The following is an 18,958-nucleotide window of genomic DNA, read 5'->3' as shown; positions in this document are numbered from 1 at the left end:
TGTCCCCGGTGAAGAGAAGCAACTCAGTATAATGTTTAAACATGAAAATGATGTGCCATGTTTTTTTTTTTGTTTTTTTTGCCACAAAAAGTTTTCTACCAATTTTGACCAAAGTTACCCAGGCAGCACTTGGGTAACGTTTACTTAAAGCTTAAAGAAAAGAAGGAAATGAGTTATAAATTTCAATATCCTCGCAGTCAATACCATGGTGTAGTATTTGCAAATGCAAATGCAGATGATTTGGGTAAACAAATGGTTTGTCCTCCACTTCGATCTGGATTGTTTCTCCATGTCACAACCTAAGATTGATAGATATTTATTATAGACAAATCTATACACATACATTAAATTGATACCTGCTTTTAAAAAAAAGCACTCAAGAAACACAGAGAGTGAGAAACTGCTTGGTTTCACCTCTGTAGACTTTGTGGCATTGTGAGTCCCCCTGGGCAGACCCACCCTTCATTTGTATCCTGGAGTAGCAGTGGCAGGCACCAGCCCATCCCACTCTCTGCAGGGCCTGTTGGGTTGGTTTAACAACACAACGATGTGTCTTCAGCGTCTGGTTTCCCTTAGAATTACCAAACAGCCAGTCCAGGTGTTGCAGGTTTAATAGTGTGACCTTCCAAGTGAGAAAGAGAAAGCATTGGCATAGGGGTTTGAAGGTGTGTGCATCTGCATGCCACAAGCATTTTGAGCTGTGTCAGCATAATTTGTCTGTAAAAGCAACAACCTTTATTCCCCAGGGAAGGCAGGGCGACTCTTTATGCAGCAAAATACATAAAGGGCATCCAGTATTATATAAATATGTTTTGAAGGCCCAACAGCAGACAAAAGTGCAGAGCATGCATTCACCCCCAAATGGATCCTAAATGATTCATCTGTGTAACTTAGGCACCCAGTCATTAATTCATTAGGTAGCCATGGAGGACAGGACAGACGTCCACAGAGTGCCTGGGGCCAGCTGTCTCAGGTTTCTGTGCTCTGACACACAGTCTGTGGTCCAGCCTCCTTTCTGTTTAATTTCACCATATCGTTGAAAAAAAAAAAAAGCTGTGTCACTGTCTTCCAAGTGTGAGCTGGGAGTCAGTGACTTCGCTTAGAGTCAGCCGCCTTTTGTTTTGCCCACGAGGTCATCCATCTCAGACTCAAGTGTTGTTGTAAGTAGCAGAGAGTGACGCAGCATAATTTTCCCTCATACACGCTCTGTGGTCTAGACAGTGTGCGCTGCACCACACTGTGGCCTTGGTGTTTTTCTTTTTCCTTTTGTTTGCTTTCTCACTAAAATACACATACAGAAAGTACTCCAGCTTTCAAATTTTTCATATCCGCTTTTCCCCCTTTGGCCATGTTACTACCTCAGCAGTCAGGGTATCTCACTGGGATTTTATCCAATAGACTGAAAGGTCAGTCAAAATTGGACGGACAGCATCTGTAAACAATGCTATTTAAGACCTGCCACAAATTTTTGATTGGATTTTGGATTTTACTTTGACTCAGTCTTTTGCAGCCTCTGACAGGTTCACCTCCATAACAGAACTTAACTTATCCATCTTTCCATCAGCTCTGATCGGCTGTGTTCAGGGTGATGTGCAGTGGTAGGCGTCCTTCACTTTTTTGCCATGAAGATCCAAGGTCAATCGTCTCATCTGACCTTCTTTCATGTGTTTGCTGTGTCCCTTACATGCCTTGTAGTAAACCACCAGCAGGACTTTTATTATGGATACCCTTTGAAGAAAATAACATATTTTGTGTATAGTGCACAACTTTCGGCATCAACACTTGAGGTGTGAATCTCGACAGCACCTCCAGAGTTACCCTGGGCCTCATGATAGCCATGTTTAAGTAGGTTTATAGTTGTGCCCTTCTCTTTTGTATTTTATTGAACAGTTCTTTATTAAATGTTTTGTGCTTAAGCCCAACCCTGCTTTAAACAACTTAACTGTTTTATCCTTGGCCCATCTGGTACGTTACTAATTTTTCCTCTAATATTCTCAGGCAAAACCTCTGAGGCCTTTACTGAACACTTTTGTTTATACTGACAGATCATGCACTGATTTACCAATTAGGGGACTTCTGGTTTCACTGAAGTTCATTTAGGGGTGTCAGAGTAAAAGGCTGAGTTAAATTCATCTAGTTTTGATCTGAAAGCCATACATTTTCTTTCACTTAATTATACACAACTTTCTGTTTGCGCATGAAAAGCTATTATTAAGGTTTGTGGTTGTATGGTGACAAAGTTCAATGGAATCACATATTAGTGGAAGGCATTGTATTTCCTACCATAATATCCCAGCGCTTTAAAACTTGCTTCTTTCGAATTTGTCCTGCTGGTCATCTGTAAACCCATAAAATAAATGTGCCAACATTAAAGTGAAATTTCAAGCAAAATCTGCACCAAGAGCTATTTGACCTTTATTCGGGGCTCTTAAAGAATTTGTGGCTTTATTTTGTCACCCTGTCGTTAAAAATCTAACACTTGCTTCCAGCACCCATGTGGGTTTCAGAGGAAATCCCGCCACCTAGTGGTTATTTAGAAAGGCTGCACGCTGAGAGCTGATTTGCAACAGTGTGCGGAGGGACGTACTGAACTGCAGAGGTGCTGCTGTTACAGAAACTGCTTGGTATGGCATGACATGGTATGTACCCTCTCTGTCAGAGTGCAGACAAAGTGAAAAAAGAGGGCCGGATTTGTGTTACAAAGATCTAAATGTGCCTCACAAGGAAAACCGTACACTTGAACCCAAGACTACCAGCGAGGCTGCAAAAAAAAAAAAAAAAAAGAGCAGTCGGGGGGCACCCTTTCACATTAGAACCCTGTCTAAATGTTTGGTGAGGCAATGTACACTGTTGGGGCAACTCATAAAAACTGACATTCAAAACCCATCTCGCGCATTGCGCGCAGTCCAGATCCGGTGACGTAAACGCTTAGGCCTCCCAAAAGGGAAGATATTTCCAGTCGGTGAAACCTGAAACACGGCCTCTGTTTCGCTGTTAGAAAAAGGAGGCAGCACGTCCTGTGAGAATACGGTGTCCTCTAACCTCAGGGTACATCTGAGACACCGGGGCCTTCATTGATGCCCCGCTCGGAGCCAGAAGGAAGATTTGCCTCCAGAAAAGTAAAATCAGACACAAATTGTTTTATGACACAAAATATTTTAATGAGAAAAACAATACAGCTTAGAAGGAGCCAAGGATAGTGACGGGGCCTGATGTGATAAACTGTTTTCTTTTACCTTGTGCTTAACAGAGGAGAGCAACGTGAAGTGGCAGCAGAGAACCAGGATTACAAGGGCATGGTTAGTTTTATTTTCCTCAGAGCACATACAAGAAAAGCCATTCAAGCCACAATACATCATTACAAAAAGCCATATTTTAAACCTAATGACAGAGAGCTGAACAGATTGTCACTTTAAAACACATACAGTACATTCTCCAGAGGATTAGCTTATGTCCTGTGTTGGGATTATCACAGCAATCCCAACTTTCAACAATCAACTTTAAAAAAAAAACAAAAAGAAAACATAATAATCAACAGCCTGAAAGCCTTTAGTATTACAGTCTTTAAATGTCCATAGGGAAATAAATTTAAGGAGAAAATAGAAAATGTGTTGGTTGAGCCTGAATTTGTGTTTGCTTTTTGCACCACCCCCTCCAGACCATGAGGCACATTGTGCTCAAGTACTGTGGTTCCAGAGCTGAAGCATGACTCTGTGTTTTTGATCTTCAGGAGTAAGAGAAAAAGAGTAAAAGGGAGCGTTGTGACGGAGTGAATCAACAATTTGTTTTGAAATAAGACGTTGACTGCAACCATCTCCCTCGCGCTTTCACTCCTCTCTGCCTTCCCTGTGTTGCTGGCTCTTGGCCGCGGCCCAGAGGAATTCTCTGGTGGCCTCGGTAAATATAACATTTACAATAACAACGCCAGAGTCCCTGTGTGTGGACTTAGCCCACTTCCTGGGTCCTTGCTGCGCTGCCTGCAGCTCTGACGGGTAAAATAACAGGCCTTCACGTCTGACCCAGAGTCCGAAGAGGGATAGGGGCTAATTTAGAGGCAGCCAGAGATCTGGAAGGTTTCTGTTAAGCCTGTTTCCTGCCCTCAGAGATGCCAGAGAGAGTGGTATGGCCCAAGCACAGAATGGGGCTAAATCGGGTCTTAAGGAGCCGTGCGGCGATGTTGGACTGGGTGGTGTGCTTGATAAGGAAACCAGGCTGCTCAGATAAAATATAGCTTTTGATTAGAGGGTGACTGCTGTGCTAATGTGGATCTCTTGGCTAAGCTGTCCAGCACAAACCGACAATCATCCAAAGTGCAAAATCTAAGACTTCTGTGGCTCAACACCAATATAAAAATAACTCGACATTAAATCTTTTCACGACAAAGCAATTATCCATTCACTTAAATCACAGAGAAGCGGTCACTGTGGACATTAACCAGTTTAGGCACGGTGATGTTTTATGATTTTTACATTTCAAACTTAACACCCTCCCCTGGCTGCACTTCACTGATAGCTGACCGAGAATGAATTACTTTTCATTGACTATTTATTAATAAGCTGAAGTTATACAGTGCTTTGCAGGAGTGTTCATACACCTTGAACTTTTTCACCTCACGTAGCAGCCACAAACTATATTGTATTAAAATAGGATTTTATGCAATACTTTAGCACAAGGAAGTGATTAATTGTGAAGTAAAACTTGAGATTCAAAGCTCAGGTGGAAAAAATCTAATATAAGGACAACTGTTAGTTGTGCACTCCATAAGTGTAGTCTATACTGAACGGTGGCTAATACCAGAAAAACGGTGCAGAAGCAAAGTCATAGGAAGTCGCTTTGGAAGTTTGTCCTAAGCCATGTTTAGCACACAAACATGTTAAAGAAGGTACTTCTACTAGATAAAACCAATGTGTAGTTTTTTTGCCCAAATTGCAAAATACAATGTATGGTAGAACACAAACACTCCACCTGATTCTGAAAACACTTTCAACATATGAAGCTTGGTAGAAGGAGAAATTGGGAGGCTTTTCTTCAGCAAGGCCAGGGAGGCAAATCATGACCATAGTTGAGGAGTAGACTGATATAGCTACATACAGAGCAATCCTGGAGAAAACCAGTTAAAGACTGAGGTGTAAGTTCGCCTTCTTGCAAAAATAATTCCCCTCGCCAAGCCACCCAGATCTAAAGTAAGAATCTATAGCAGGGCTTGAAAATTCCCAAAGACTAGTCAGGCAATCTGATTGAGCTCAAGCTATTTAGCGAACAATATGAAGAATATTCATTCTATAGCGGTGTAAAGATGGTCGAAACACACATCAAAACATTGTAATGGCCATCATTCAACCAGGCTAAATGATTGTGAATGAAACATTTTTGAGGTTCCAGTTTGGAAGAGAAACGATCCATTTCCCTCCTACTTCACATTTACACACTACCTTGTGTAGCTCCATCGCATACAATTTGAACAAATTAGATCAAAGTTTGTGATTGTAACATAACTAAAATGTGAAAAAGTTTAACGAGTGTGAATACTTTTGGAAGAGACGACACAAATGACTCCGAAATGTTTCTGAGACCGAGTTTCTGAAGCGCCGTTAGCAATCAAAGAGATTGATTTTTGCATGAAAATAAGACACATGTCAAGAGCTTACCCAATAATTGTGAGGTTGCAGGGTCCAAAAAAAAAAGAAGAAAAAATCGTGCTTTGTTCTAGTCGATGAGCTTAAACTCGATCAGTCTTAGCTTTTATGTATCTCTATGCAGATGAGCCATTGTTATTTTCTGAACCATCTATAACCTCTTAAGAGCGCACTTTTGCTTTTAAAAGATGTACAAGTTTGTCGGCTTTATGGGCATCATGCACGAAGATTCATATGTGCCAGAACTGGACAAAACCTGTACAATTTCTGTTCAATCAAGTATCTATGAGGGCATTATAAACATTCTGACTCTGAAACAGCAAAATGCTGTATATTACATATCTACACTTCAATATATGATTGGTGCAGTACTGTAAAGAGAACGACAGCACACTGTATACTTTGTCATCAATAGTATCTCAGTATTGCATATTGTAGCTATATTTATACATGGTCATATAAATATAGATAAGTTTATTTCTATGTACATTTTGATATTTCAACATTGCATAAAGAATAAAATAAATAATACAAATATAATCAAATCTTACAGTCAGTAATGATTTGAGAAATGCTATATTAGAGTCAAAAAAGAGCTAACAGTTGAAATAGTTATGGTAACAACTGTTATTCATAAAAAGAAAAAAGAAAAAGACAAACATTTAACAAAAAAAAAAAAAAAAAAAAAAACCTGTGGCCTAAAGTCTACACCACAATTACCCTGCAAGTTTACCATGTGGGACTGCTGGAATGACTGGAGAGGCGGAAGAGAAAAGGAAAGATTGGGACTCATTTCCTTTTGCTCAGTCTGTCTGGGAGTTTCTGCTTGTGTGGAGGCATGTTGTGTGCATGTGTGTCTTCCTGTGATGGCATGGATGTGTGCATAAGTCTGCAAATGTGGCTTTTTAAATGGTGCAAGAGGTACAAAGATCTCTTGAGGTTTCACCTTCGAATGTCGGCCTTGGGGTCTTCCTGCTCAGTCACAGCTGCCACTTCTGGACTGTGGCGGCGGGACCCCTGACTGCGATTGCGCGGGTGAGCGTTGAGGGCCGCCTTACCAGCTCTTTCCTTGTCGCCTTGGCGTGGCTGGCGCGGGTGCTCCGGCTCTAGATGGGGAGAAGTGAAGGGGTGGTGGTGGTGGTGTTCAACAACGGCGCTGGCAGGAGAAGGGACGAGGGAGGAGCAGAGGCTCAGGCTGTCGCACAGTGCACCCCAGTTCTGCTCACACTGTAGTCGGACGCTGCGAGTTAGTGCCTCCTTGACTTCCTCGCCACAGCTCAGGAGAATATTCACCAGCTCCACGTATGGGCTGGGCAGAGAGAGGCGGATTACTCACATGAATCCTGTGATTTAACATTTGGAAGTAAAATGGATCATGATCTTGCACATTAGGATGAAAAACTGTGATGAGGCTACTGAAATGACTTGAAATAACTTTCAATGGAAGACCAGGATTGCAAAGAGTGAGACAAGAGAGAAGAGGTAACACAGTGCAGCTGCTTACCCTTTAGGGAAAAGATCTTGGAAGTGGATCATCTCCACCATGACTGCCACATTCTCCTTTGCAGCAGAGCAGAGGTTGTGTTTGATGTAGCACTCTCTCTGGAGCTGGAACACCATCTCCTTAATGGTCACGCACTTTCTGCTGATGCAGCTGAACTTGTGGCGTAAACCATGGGCCATGCACTTTAGAGCATCCTTGATGAAGGATTTTCCCTGCATGCATAACAAAGACAAAGACACTGAAGTACCCTTGGATAAATGCGTCATCAGCTAGCAGAAAAAGAAGGATAAATGCCTCCATCTATGGGCTGGTGTAACCCAGCCAACATGGGCATGTGGTACTTGTGGATTTTGCTCAGACTGAGATTTTACTCAGTGTTCACAATGAGTTTCTCTGATGGACCTACTTGACTTTGTGAAAGACCATTTTTAATCAGAAAAGTATTTTGGTTACCATATGTAGATTTTTGCTGGATCTTAAATGGGTATTTAGAAATTAAGTTCAAATACTGCAACAAAAATTTACCCATATGGGTCCCAAAACTGGCCTCGAATGAAACCTTACTTTAGCCCTTGCATGTAAACGCTGTTTAACAAAACGTACAATATGATTTAACTTGTCTCCATTGGAATACACAAGAAATTGTTGTCTAAATTTCTGTACTTATAGTAATATCATCTACAAAATAAACCTTCTTTTTAAACTAGAAATTTTCCCGTGCAGCCAAATTGCTATTTGTTGTGAGAACAAAAAAAAAAAAAAAAGTGGCAGTCTTCTTTCAGCCAGCTGACTGGAAGTGTGCAGCAAACAGGTGCAGGAGCATGATGTGAAGAATGAACTCTGGAGTCAGTGGTTAAATGATCCGGTTTCGATTAAATTTATGTAACTGGCAATCGTAGATGTGTATTCCTAGTGTGTGACCTTGCAGACATATTAACACTGTAGTCAAGCCTCTGCTATGAATGAAAAGTAAGCTAACTGGGCCCCAGGCCAGCTGGCACAACTTGCCTTCCGATCAAAACCGAAGAGATTAAGTGTGAAGTGCATTTCAGATAGCACATTTGAAAAAAATAAAAACAAAAAAAGCCCCTCAAACATTTACTTTGCTGTTTTAGAGAATAACCGTGCAGCAAAATGTCTGCAAACAGACAGACTAGCTTAGTACCTGAGAGTCGAATTTGCCAGCGTTGTGCAGAAACGTCATGCAGATTTCCTGCAGCCCTCGTATCTCGCAGGAGTTATTCTCGAAGCACTCGAACACGCCGCAGCCAACATCCCCAGCGCTCACCAGGCAGTGCTGGATCTCAGCTGGAAAAAGAAGAACAGGTTAGGCCAGGGACCTTATCATGTGTTCACAGCAGAGATGACACATGCTGAAAGGGGTGATGGCTACAAAGACAGTACAGCTTCAAGGCACAACTTCACTTTGGGTTTAATCACAAGGCGTGTGAGGCGTATAACTATTTGCACAGACGAGGGCGGTCATTCGTGTCTTCATGACATGGAGCCTAAGAGGGGGGCGAAAGGATGCTGAGGGAAGATGGGCATCAGGAGGTGCGAAACACTTGGTGGGAGATATATATATATATATATATATATATATATATATATATATATAGTGTCATTCTGCACCACAGTCATCTGCACTGTCTGGCATTGAAATGGGATGGTGCATTGCAGATATTCCTTTTACAACAAATGCAGCCATACCAGTTTATGTCTTTCTCTCTGAGAAATGTGTATCTACAAGTACTTTAATTCTGCTTTTGAAGAGAGGAAAGTTGCATGTTGAAAAAGTCACAATAACACAGTTGGGGATGCACAAGCGGCAAGAGAAACTCACCGGCATTCAAATGCAAATGTTGCCAGAAATATACATTTGATCAAGACCTTAAAACTGTTGTGTTTCAGGATTACCCTAGTTGTGCCGATAACTGCAACCCAGACCTGCTGTGCTCTGAAAACGAGCTGCAATTCGTATAGACCCAAACGGGTTTATGACAATTGCCCCGTTGTCACTGTGGACAGTCCAGCTGGATATTTTACAATTACAGTGCAGCTCAGTGGCAGTTTTTGAAAGGAATCGAGGGAACGAGACAATCACTTGGGGTTTAAAAAAAATAAAAATAAAGTTATCAGTAAAGCACAAACAGGTCTCCAGTTGCTTTTTCTGCAATGCCAAGTCAATATCAATTGTATTGTTGAATTCATCATCATGAATCGGCCTGCAAAGCAACAAATGCAAATATTGGTGAGCAATAAACTCCTGAACTAGTCACATAGGGACCTCTGGAGTGCCTGGACTTCATTGACACACACAATAAAAAAAATAAAAAAAATACAGATATTGAAGCAGTTGTGTGCAAGTCAGCCCCACCCAGGTAGCAACTCATGGGCTTAAAGTACAAGTTCTACATTTGGTCAATTATAGGACCAATCTTTGTGAAAGAAGAGAGCTCCTAGTCTTTTTTTGCAACAGGACGTCCTCCTACTATATATATATATATATATATATATATATATATATATATATATATATATATATATGTGTGTGTGTGTGTGTGTGTGTGTCGCAATGCACAGAGCGGTCAACCCACGGAGTAAATTACACACGAGACTTTTTTCCAAAAACACCAAATTTGATTTAGTTTTGTTTGTTTGTTTGTTTGTTTTTTTTAATGCAAACAAATGAACAGGGAATCTGTCGCTCGCAGAGCGGCACGCACAACTGACACAGCTTCGGATGATGATGGTGATGATGCCGATGTGTCAGAGGAGACTGCGCACCGTTCGCGTCCTAATGGATTTTAATAGAAATCAAGCTTGTCAGTAAAGATTATCTGTTCCGGGTGACCAGTAGTATGGTGTGTGTGTGTGCGTGTGTGGGTGGGTGGGTGTGTATGTGTGTGTGCAGGGAGTTGAACTTTAGTGCGCAGGAAAAGTGAGCCGCTGTCAGCAATGCTTGTTTTGGCATCGCGAGAATGCGCTCGGATTGTACGAGCTCGGCCGCAAACGTGCGTTGAATTACAGCGCGGCGTCACCGGGGGTCTGTGCTGCCGCGAGACCCGCGCTGGGAGTTTGTCTCCCCCCCTACAACCTTTATCCCCCCCATTTGAGGAAGAGGAAACACAGCATTGATGTTCTGATACACACGATCAGCTTTGCTGAAGGACGCCCGAGGCGAAAGTACAGTTTGTTTGTTTTTTTTGGGGGGTTGTTTTTTTTCCCCGGGAGGATCAAGACTGAGGTCTCCCACCTGTATTTTATGGAGATTAGAGATAGGCTATATTAGTTTCTTTAGCTGCGATCCGCTTCAAGAGCGCTAAAATCTCTCATCAGTTTTTTTCTTTTCCCCAAAAGAAAAAGGTTTTCGTCTGACAACTGTTAGGACACCTTGGTTCCACGCGCGCGCGCGCTCGCACGTCCACCGGAGCGCGCCCTCACCTAGATGTGCAGCCGTATGGATTACCTATCACCTTGTGCCATTCTATTAATAGTTTACCAACGTATTGAATTTCCGTCTGGGAGTATTTACAAAATATCGCCTTTCATGGGAGTCCGGGAGCGTCGCTCGACGTGAAGCGACAGAATTTACGCCAAAAAAATTGCGGATCTCGGAGTTTGCCCCGCCGTGCCTCCCGGCGCGCTTTAATTTGCGGCTACAGAAACACGTGTCCCGGGCAAACCCCTCCACGCCACGCCACGCCACCACCACCACCACCCCGCCCTCCAAATCCCCCCTTCCCGTTTCTCTGCGGGTACCTCCCCGTCTTACCTGTGTTCTGCAGGGAGAGGCGTCCTTTCTGGCTGGCGGGCTTCTCCGGGGGCAGCTCGTGAAAATCAATATTATCCGATCCCACCGCTTGCTTCAGCACTGACAAAACCAGCAGCGCCACGGCCAGCTTGACCAGCATTGCGTCTCCGGCGGTGTGCCTCTGTTCCCCGGCAAAGATCCGACAGAGAGAGTGCGTGTCTCTGTCTCTGTGCGTGTATGCGTGTGTGTGTGTGTGTGTGTCTGCGAGGGTTCACCTTGGATCAGCGATCGGCGCAGCTGCGACTCGGTGTGTCATGGAGCAGCTGTGTGGGACTGAATGCATGAGCTGGAAGGGATGCTGCCTATATTTCTCCAGAGCCCCGGGTGTCAATTTGGATGAAGGAGTTAAGCAGGTGTTGTCGGTCGGGGCATCGCAGCCAATCGGAGTCGAAGAAATCCGCGTCCAAGGTTTTAGGGGAGTGTCCACTTTGAAAGTGTCCCTTTTTTTTGCCGTAAAACCGGCGTCTTGTGGCGACGCTGATGATCCGCAGTGATTAAAAAAAAAAACACACAAAAAAAAAACTAATTTGTCTGTCAGTGATGGGATATCGAGTTTACATTCGAGACTTTAAGAATCTCACACTGACAAAAGTTGGTTTGTTTAGGATGAAGGTGGTGGTGGTGGCAACATGTACCTGTAACGTTTCAGCTGTGCACTCTGCAGCCTGTTAAATCACTCATAAAACAACCACAAAGCTTTTACAGTGACTCCAGAGAAGCCAGTGCAAGTTCTGCGAAGACAAAAAACTCAGGAGGGAGAAATTATACTTTTACGACGCAATCTGGTCAAACAAATATAATTATTTTAAGACTTTGCAATAACAGTTAACTGAAAACAGAATGCTTATAATTAGAAGGCCCCCTTTTTTTTCCTTCTTCTTTTTCTTCTTCGCATTTTATGAGGAATTTCAAGATTTCTGTTGCACAAAGCCCTGTTTATTCTGTGACGACGGGGGTCTGCAAACCACTACAAGGAGTGACCCAAGAACAGAAGGCAAACATTGGGAGAAGTCAAAGATTTTTTTTATTTTTCTTCTTCTTCTTCTTCTTCTTTTTTTTTTTTTTTCTCATGAGCAACATTCAAAGGTGCCAGGGGCAAAAAGGGTAAACTTAATGACTCTGCAGGAGGAACGTTGTGTTTCCAGTGACTTGAAGGTACTTGTGCTTTTTGGGTGAAAGCCTCTCTATGTCTATAGGAGCCAGAGGTGCAATGCAAGCTGCCCTGGAATGCCCGTGTGTTGTTACACCATTCATCATGCCAAAGTTCTGACTGCCATGAGGGTGAAAGATGGGAGCCTGCACTAAGTTCTCCAGCCTCAAGGGGGCCCACTGATACTAATTGTTTAAAATCTTCTTTTTTTTCTTTCTTTCTTTCTTTCTTTTTTTTTTTTTTTTTTTTTTGCACAAGCACAACGTCACAATGGAGAAGTCAAGCTACTGTCCTGAGCAACCAGAGACACAGCAATGACAGGAAAAACACACACACACACGCACCCCCCCACCCCCAACCAAACACACACGCACACACACACACAGTGACTGTGCCTTGTAAAATCCTTTATACACCTTAATCTTTTGCATATCTTGTCACGTCACAAGCGCAAATGTAAGCTTTCAGTTTTTTTTATTTTTATTTCTTTTGCACTTGTATTAAGTCCCTCATTTGGAAACCACCAAATCAACCCAATGCATCAAACTTCCTTTGGAATATCCACCTAATTAGAAAACAGAGTCCATCTGTGCGTGATTTAATCTCGGCACAAACACAGATGTGGTCTGAAGGTTTGTTCAAGAAGATTGATGAACAAACAGCAGCATGGCCGGGGAGCACAGCAGAAAGGTCAGAGATAATGCCGTTAAGAAACCTAAGGTGGGTCCTGTGAATGTCTCACTGTCCCATCTGTTGTCTGAGACGTGGTTTCCACCGATGGCTCGAGCAATTAGAGCACTCTGGAGGAAGTCCAGAGATCTATAGCTCAGGCGGAAGAATGACTTATAAGGACAACTGCTACTGCACGAAACAAATCTGCCGTTTATAGAGGCTTGGCAAAAGTAAAGCCAATGTGGACAGAAAACTTTAAGGAGTCTCATTTGCAGTCATGTGGTAGTCACAGACATACGCCCTTGAGACTTGCAGCCTTAACTGCACTAAAACGTGTTTCTACAAAGTATGCAGATGCAAAACACACCTATTTCTGATTTCTATTTGTAAAGTAAAAGAAAAAAAAGTGGACCTTGCATAATTTTTTCTTCCATTTATCAAATAAAATTGTTCATTTGTGTCGGTCTATCACAAAAACCCAGTGAAACATCATCAAAGTTTGTGACTGTACAGCAACAAAATGTAAAACAGCAAAAACAAAGCGATGTGAAGACTTTTTCAAAGCGCTCCAGTACTTCAGGCAGCCTAGTTTTTCTTTATATCCACACTAAATGTCTTTTTGACTGTGGGCACACCTCAGGGAAAGCAACATTGACGTGACATGCAAACTCTCAAAACCTCAGCTGGTGGTTTACTGCTAAAACTCTCAGGTGTGAACCGCAGTTTAACCTCCATCACTCGGCAGCATAGTAACGAGTAGCAGGAACGTGGTTTGGAGTCTGAGTGGAACGCGCCGCTGCTCAGGCGCCCCATAAATGAACATGGGGAAACGATTGGTGGTTTAGTGTGTGACAAACAAAAAGGCCTCTGATTGACTGTGGCCTCTGATTTCATAGATCAGTGACTTTGAGATCTGTTTATGATAACATTTCATTTATTTTCATAAAATCTTTTTTCATGAGAAAATCTGGCACTGTTTGACGGAAAAAGCTTTTAAACCAAAGCTATATTTAGAGCGTTATTGAAATTAGCCTACAGCGGGAACTGGACTGCAGCTCCATCCTAACCAAAATGGTGATCACTCCAAGCTCTAAATATAGATAATTATTATCTTGGGGCTGCAATATCAGTCGTTTTAATTGAGATCAGTAGTCAGCAAAATGAGCCATGGCTCAGAAATGCAAAGAATTTTGATAAGGAGAGCAGCAAAAAATCCCCTCAGCATTCTGATATTCTTATTATGCTCTTATTATAGAAATGTTAGACTTCATTCCCTCTCTGCCATTTGGTTATCTTCTCCGTCTTTGTTTTTAAGTTTGTGATATTGCGTTGCATTTAAAATGCCCTTATTAGAGGCTTTCTATAACTCCCAGAAGAAAGAAACAAAGTTGTTCCAATCTTTGGTTAAAAGTTGGCATTATCTTAATCTGGGTATTCAGCCGTTTGGATTTCCATCACGCTCACACAGGGGGGTGTAGCACACCGTGACACACGTCTGGAGATGAGCTTAGTATTCAGTGGAGCCTTGACCACAAGCTGGAATCTCCAGTTCAATTGACGTCTGTTAGGCACAGCCCACGCTCTCCACACACCCTTGATTTGGCCCAATCGCCATGCTGCAGAGAACCACAGGCTTGTAATAGAGAGAGTGTGTGCGTGCGTGTGCGCGCGTGCGTTTCTGAGTGTCAGTGCTGCCCTGTGTTGTTGCATTCAGGTTGTGTGGGAAACAACTGCTGCAGACCTTCAACCCAAGTTTAACATCCAGAAGAGGTCTGATTGTAACGCTTGGGCTTTACTGTCCCTGCAGTAATTGTTGGGTCGTGCACGTCATTAAATACCTAGAAGCTATGCAATAAGTCTTTTGGTAATACAAAAAGCTGCTAGGCTGTGAAAAAGCTTCATCTATTGAAATGTCAAAGATGTTGATCATAGGGATTTAATATTATACTTGAGATATGGTACATATGTGCAGAATGCAGGAAATAAATCGGATCCAGATTTATTTTCCGCATTTGAATTTTCGAATAAATCTTGAAATCTGTTCACTCAGTTGTTACCGTTGAATCAAGTTCTGTTTTCCACTAACAATAAGTAAATTCTATTCCCCATTTTTCAAGCAATTCAACAAGATTTCTTTTCACAGCAATTCTTACCTTTGTCTGGAGACAATTCACTTGACTGTTCTCTAGGATTCAATGAAGTTTCTTCGTTTCGTTTTGTCAGGACTCTGGGTTGGTTTTGTGTTTCATTTTATTTAGTGTTATGTTTTAGTTCACTTTAATGGAGCCCTTTGTGGTCCTTTTGATATTATTATTTGAGCTATTTAGTGAAATTAGAATTGTCTTATTGCTTTCCTTATTTTCAATCCTTTATAGTGTTTCCAGTTAGGTTTAGTTACCTTAGGTTCTGTCCTTCTTTGTCTGAGTCCATGTCAAGCCTTCTTTAATGACAATAGTTTATTTCTATTTTATCCTTCTAGTTATTTCTTATTTCAGCCTCTCTGCAGGGATTCTAGTAATGTTTATTTCTTAATTTTATCACCTAAGGTTCAGTTATTCTTCCATATCCGAGTGTATGTACGTCTTCCTTTAGTAATTCTGGTTAGGTTATTTCTTAAGTCCTTTTAGCTCCCCCCGCAGGGTTACTAGTTCTTATTTTGTCACTTGGTTTAGTTAGTCTTTCTTTAGCAATTCTAGTGAGGTTATTTCTAGATCTTCAAGTTTCTCTAGCTCTATGTTCTGTAGTTTTTATTGTTGGTAGATCAGCCTTGTTTCCATTTAGGTTCAATTATGGTTTCCCTCATATCTTTCTCTCCCAGTTCATCAGATTTTCTTTACTCTTAGTGTCTTTTGTATAGGAAGTATTTTTCAGCTCCCCGTTTCCTCCCTTTTGTGTCCCCAGCAGATCTCCTTAGTTTCCCTGTGCCACCTTCTTGTCACCAGCTCCTGCACCAACTACTCACACCGGCAAACACTAATCTCATCAAGTTAGGCTATCGTTCCAACTACTACCTCCCAGTACTTAAGCTCCTCATTTTCATTTGCAACTCGCCAGTCTGTCTTGTTACCCTGCTTGTCGCTAAGCTCATCATTTCCGCCATGTTCCTCAGAATCTCTCCGTGTCTCAGTTGTGGATTTGCTTTGGTTTGTTCTTGTGTTTTCTTTGGATGTTCATTTTTTGTAAGTTGGACTCTGACTTTGTTAATTACATTTTCTAAACCGCACCACTAAACTGCTGCTTTTGGGTCCACCACGCCACCTCCCGACACTTTTATTAAAACCAAACAGTGAGGTCATCATCAGTCAATGACTTACCTCTAGGATGCAGTTTTCTGAGCAATCTCTGTTTGGAAAGTGCAAAGATATCAATCAACCAATCAAGTTATGGCTCATCCATACTCTGTTGTCTAAGCATCTGTTTGCTGCACGGATGAGTTCAGCGTCACCTGGTAACATCATAATGTAGAACTGTGTATCATCTGTGTAGTTTTGATAGGTAATCTTATTTTAACTTGCGAGACACGTCACCAGTTAGTCAGACTAACTACTCAGGAACCTCTTATCTGTTATGCTTGTTATGCAATAGGCAACAATAGTTGTCTAGGTGAGCCTATGTGGCTCTGACCTCAAGCTTCCACTAGAGTCGTCCTCAAGGTTCTTCCTGATTTGATACTCAGCTGCAATGCTCACCCAGAGAACCTTCGTCAATGTTTCTCCCTCTTCCAATCGAGATCTTCTAGTTTGATCTTATTTTGATTACCTATCATTATCTTGACATTGTACCTCACCAGCCTTTCAACTGCGGCCAGAGTCACTGGGGATCAGCAAGTGTAACGACTTTCTATGGTCCGCCTGGGCCACCCATAAATCCACAGCATCCTCTGCCCTTTTCGGTTTCAGTGACCATCTGAACTCAACTATGACTCATAGTTGAGTTAATTTTACTGCCACAGAGGGACAGAGGTTATTAGTGGTGCTTTGGAGCAAAAAATATTGTGTGTTCAATCTTGGCATTTGTTCTTCTTGCATGAAGTTGAGTGGGTTTTCTCCAGATATGACAGCTTCCTCCACTGTCTACATAGATCTCTAAATTGCTGTTAGATGTCAGTTTAATAAGCATGCATTGTTATGAATCTCTGTGCTGCCCTTTGATTCACTTACACACGGCAGGTATGCCTGTCTCTCGCCCAATGACAGCTGGTAATAGGCACCAGGCCCTGGTGACTCCTGGTCAAATAATCTGGTATATATTCAACTGATTGCAAACCAACCTGGTCTGTAGACATTTGTGTAATTGACCCCTTCATGCAAGCTGATGGTCTTCTAAAGCTTTGCAATACTATGCAATACTATTGGGTACTTGCGCTGTCAAGTACCCAATTAATTAATGACAACTCTAGAAAATACTACTACAAAATATTGGAACAGTCCCTTCAATGGATCAAATGTTGCTCCTGTTAAAAATATATATTGTGCATACAAAGCAAGTCGGTGTTATCCACTTTTCAGGGACATCGTTGCAGGAACAAAGCTTTGACTGGCATAAAGTTTGTTCCCATTGACTGCTGCATTGTAAACATACAGAAAGCAGACATGTGTTCTGAGTTGGGACCCCTGGGGATCTGGCAAGTGATGGACCAATGAAACCACAACAGAGAGGCCAGCCTGGGGTGTGTGCTGGCATGTTTGTGTGTAAATTGTGGGTGGGAGGGGAGACGCTTCTCCTGGAGGGAGGCTTCTGTAACAGCTATTAATGTTACCAATTTACAGACTTCTTATTTCGCTTTACGGGAAGTATGTGGGTGTAATTTAGTTACAAGTGAAGACTTTGTAGTACAAAGCAGCAGTAAAACAACTGGCGAGTGACCCCACATGCAGCTTTTCTAAAAATACCACACTAATATTGCAACCACTTTTATGTGTAAAAAGGCAAAAGGGAAAGTATATTTGCAAACAATATGTTTGTTGTTGAGTTTTTTTCTTGTTGTTCAGAAAAGGCTATTGTGTGGTTGTAGTGTTCAGAATCTATATACAGTAAGTGTGTCTTGACTACATTAATTCATTTATTTATTCCTTCCTGCCCAGAGCAAACATGAGCATAAATAGAATCAGTTTTTTTTTCTTATGTAACTACCAACAAGAAAACAAAGAAGTCCATAAAGCATATTTAAAGCCATTTCCAGAACAGAACCCTGTCATATAATTTGAAAACATTTTCCGCCCCTGGGGCTTTGCAAAACCACCTTTCACTGCAATACAGCTGCACATCCTGCGACTGGAATTGCTGGTAATTCTGTTTTTTTGTTTGGTTTTTTTTTTCGTTTGTTTTTTCACTTTTTTTTCCTTCAAAATAGCTCAAGTTCAGTCATGAGGATGAATTGTTTCTCTTGACTTTCACAGGGACATTGTAGGCATATTCCTATTTTTAATCATTTATGTTTTGGGTTGTTAGAAAAACTACGCTCTCTAGTGGACACTAAGGGAATTAAAGACTCGCCAGTCGAATATTAAATTGGATGCATGTTTTTCAGTGCTTCTGTCAGTGCAAGAGCCAAAACTGACAATTTGTGTCATTGTTTATTGTTGTGTATGCCTTTTGTATATTTAGATATTTTCTTAACAGTGAAATTCTCTTTTAGTATGTGTTTGTGGAAAAGCGCCACCTAGTGGAAGTGCTTGAAAATAAATGAAAAGTGCTGTGTCACGTGTTTAGCTTGGCTCTACGCATTTTTTTTTTTTTTTTTTTGACTGTCATATGTGGGACAATTATTTTTTGATATCTCCTCAAAGAAAAGTAAAGTTTGCCGTTCATCAGATTTTGTGTGAATTATTGTAAATAGGTTTAAGAGATGCACCGGAGCGTATTGAGGAACAGAAAGTTAGCTGAAACCCGAGCTAACAAAGGTTAACAAAAGGTCACTGACACTCACTGAGCAATATAGTGGCTTTACATTGAAACAGAAAAGCGGTCACTACAGTCAAGAATAAAGCATGTTACTTTTCCTACCACAGCTATCTTGTACTACTAGTAAGTTGTCGCTCTGATTGCATAGGCCCCTCGTCTTAAAAGGTGAACCTCCACTTCTTTGTTAAGTGATTTGTAACTCCTAATAACTTTTCTTGAAGGGTTTCCCTTTATTGAGCTCGTTCATTTTTCCATAGACTCTGACCAGCTTCCCTGTT

The 18,958-nt window shown here is 41.7% G+C and overlaps 1 protein-coding gene and 1 long non-coding RNA gene across 2 annotated transcripts in view; one reads left to right on the top strand and one right to left on the bottom strand.

Annotated features, from left to right (window-relative positions):
- The window catches only part of LOC129362577 (uncharacterized), a 50,653-nt gene that overhangs the window by 1,487 nt on the left and 30,208 nt on the right, over positions 1-18,958 (top strand). The gene's annotated exons all lie outside the window — the stretch shown is intronic.
- On the bottom strand, positions 6,025-11,168 carry stc2a (stanniocalcin 2a). Its single transcript, XM_055034164.1, has 4 exons — positions 10,916-11,168; positions 8,306-8,448; positions 7,141-7,352; positions 6,025-6,945 (listed from the first exon to the last, which is right to left on the bottom strand). Exons 1-4 carry the CDS (start codon positions 11,052-11,054, stop codon positions 6,579-6,581), a joined length of 861 nt encoding a protein of 286 aa, XP_054890139.1. The 5' UTR covers positions 11,055-11,168; the 3' UTR covers positions 6,025-6,578.

The sequence above is a fragment of the Poeciliopsis prolifica genome, unplaced genomic scaffold, assembly GCF_027474105.1.
Source record: "Poeciliopsis prolifica strain line A6 unplaced genomic scaffold, Auburn_PproV2 SCAFFOLD009, whole genome shotgun sequence".
Classification (NCBI taxonomy): Eukaryota; Metazoa; Chordata; class Actinopteri; order Cyprinodontiformes; family Poeciliidae; genus Poeciliopsis; species Poeciliopsis prolifica.
This window is presented reverse-complemented; position numbering and strand designations above follow the sequence as displayed.

Bases quoted from the DNA above. Each gene is read 5' to 3' on its own strand.
- stc2a (XM_055034164.1), bottom strand. From the start codon at position 11,054: ATGCTGGTCAAGCTGGCCGTGGCGCTGCTGGTTTTGTCAGTGCTGAAG. The intron at 8,449-10,915 runs GTAAGACGGGGA...TTCTTTTTCCAG, and splicing joins CCTCTCCCTGCAGAACACAG to CTGAGATCCAGCACTGCCTG. The intron at 6,946-7,140 runs GTAAGCAGCTGC...CTCTCTGCCCAG, and splicing joins CAAGATCTTTTCCCTAAAGG to CCCATACGTGGAGCTGGTGA.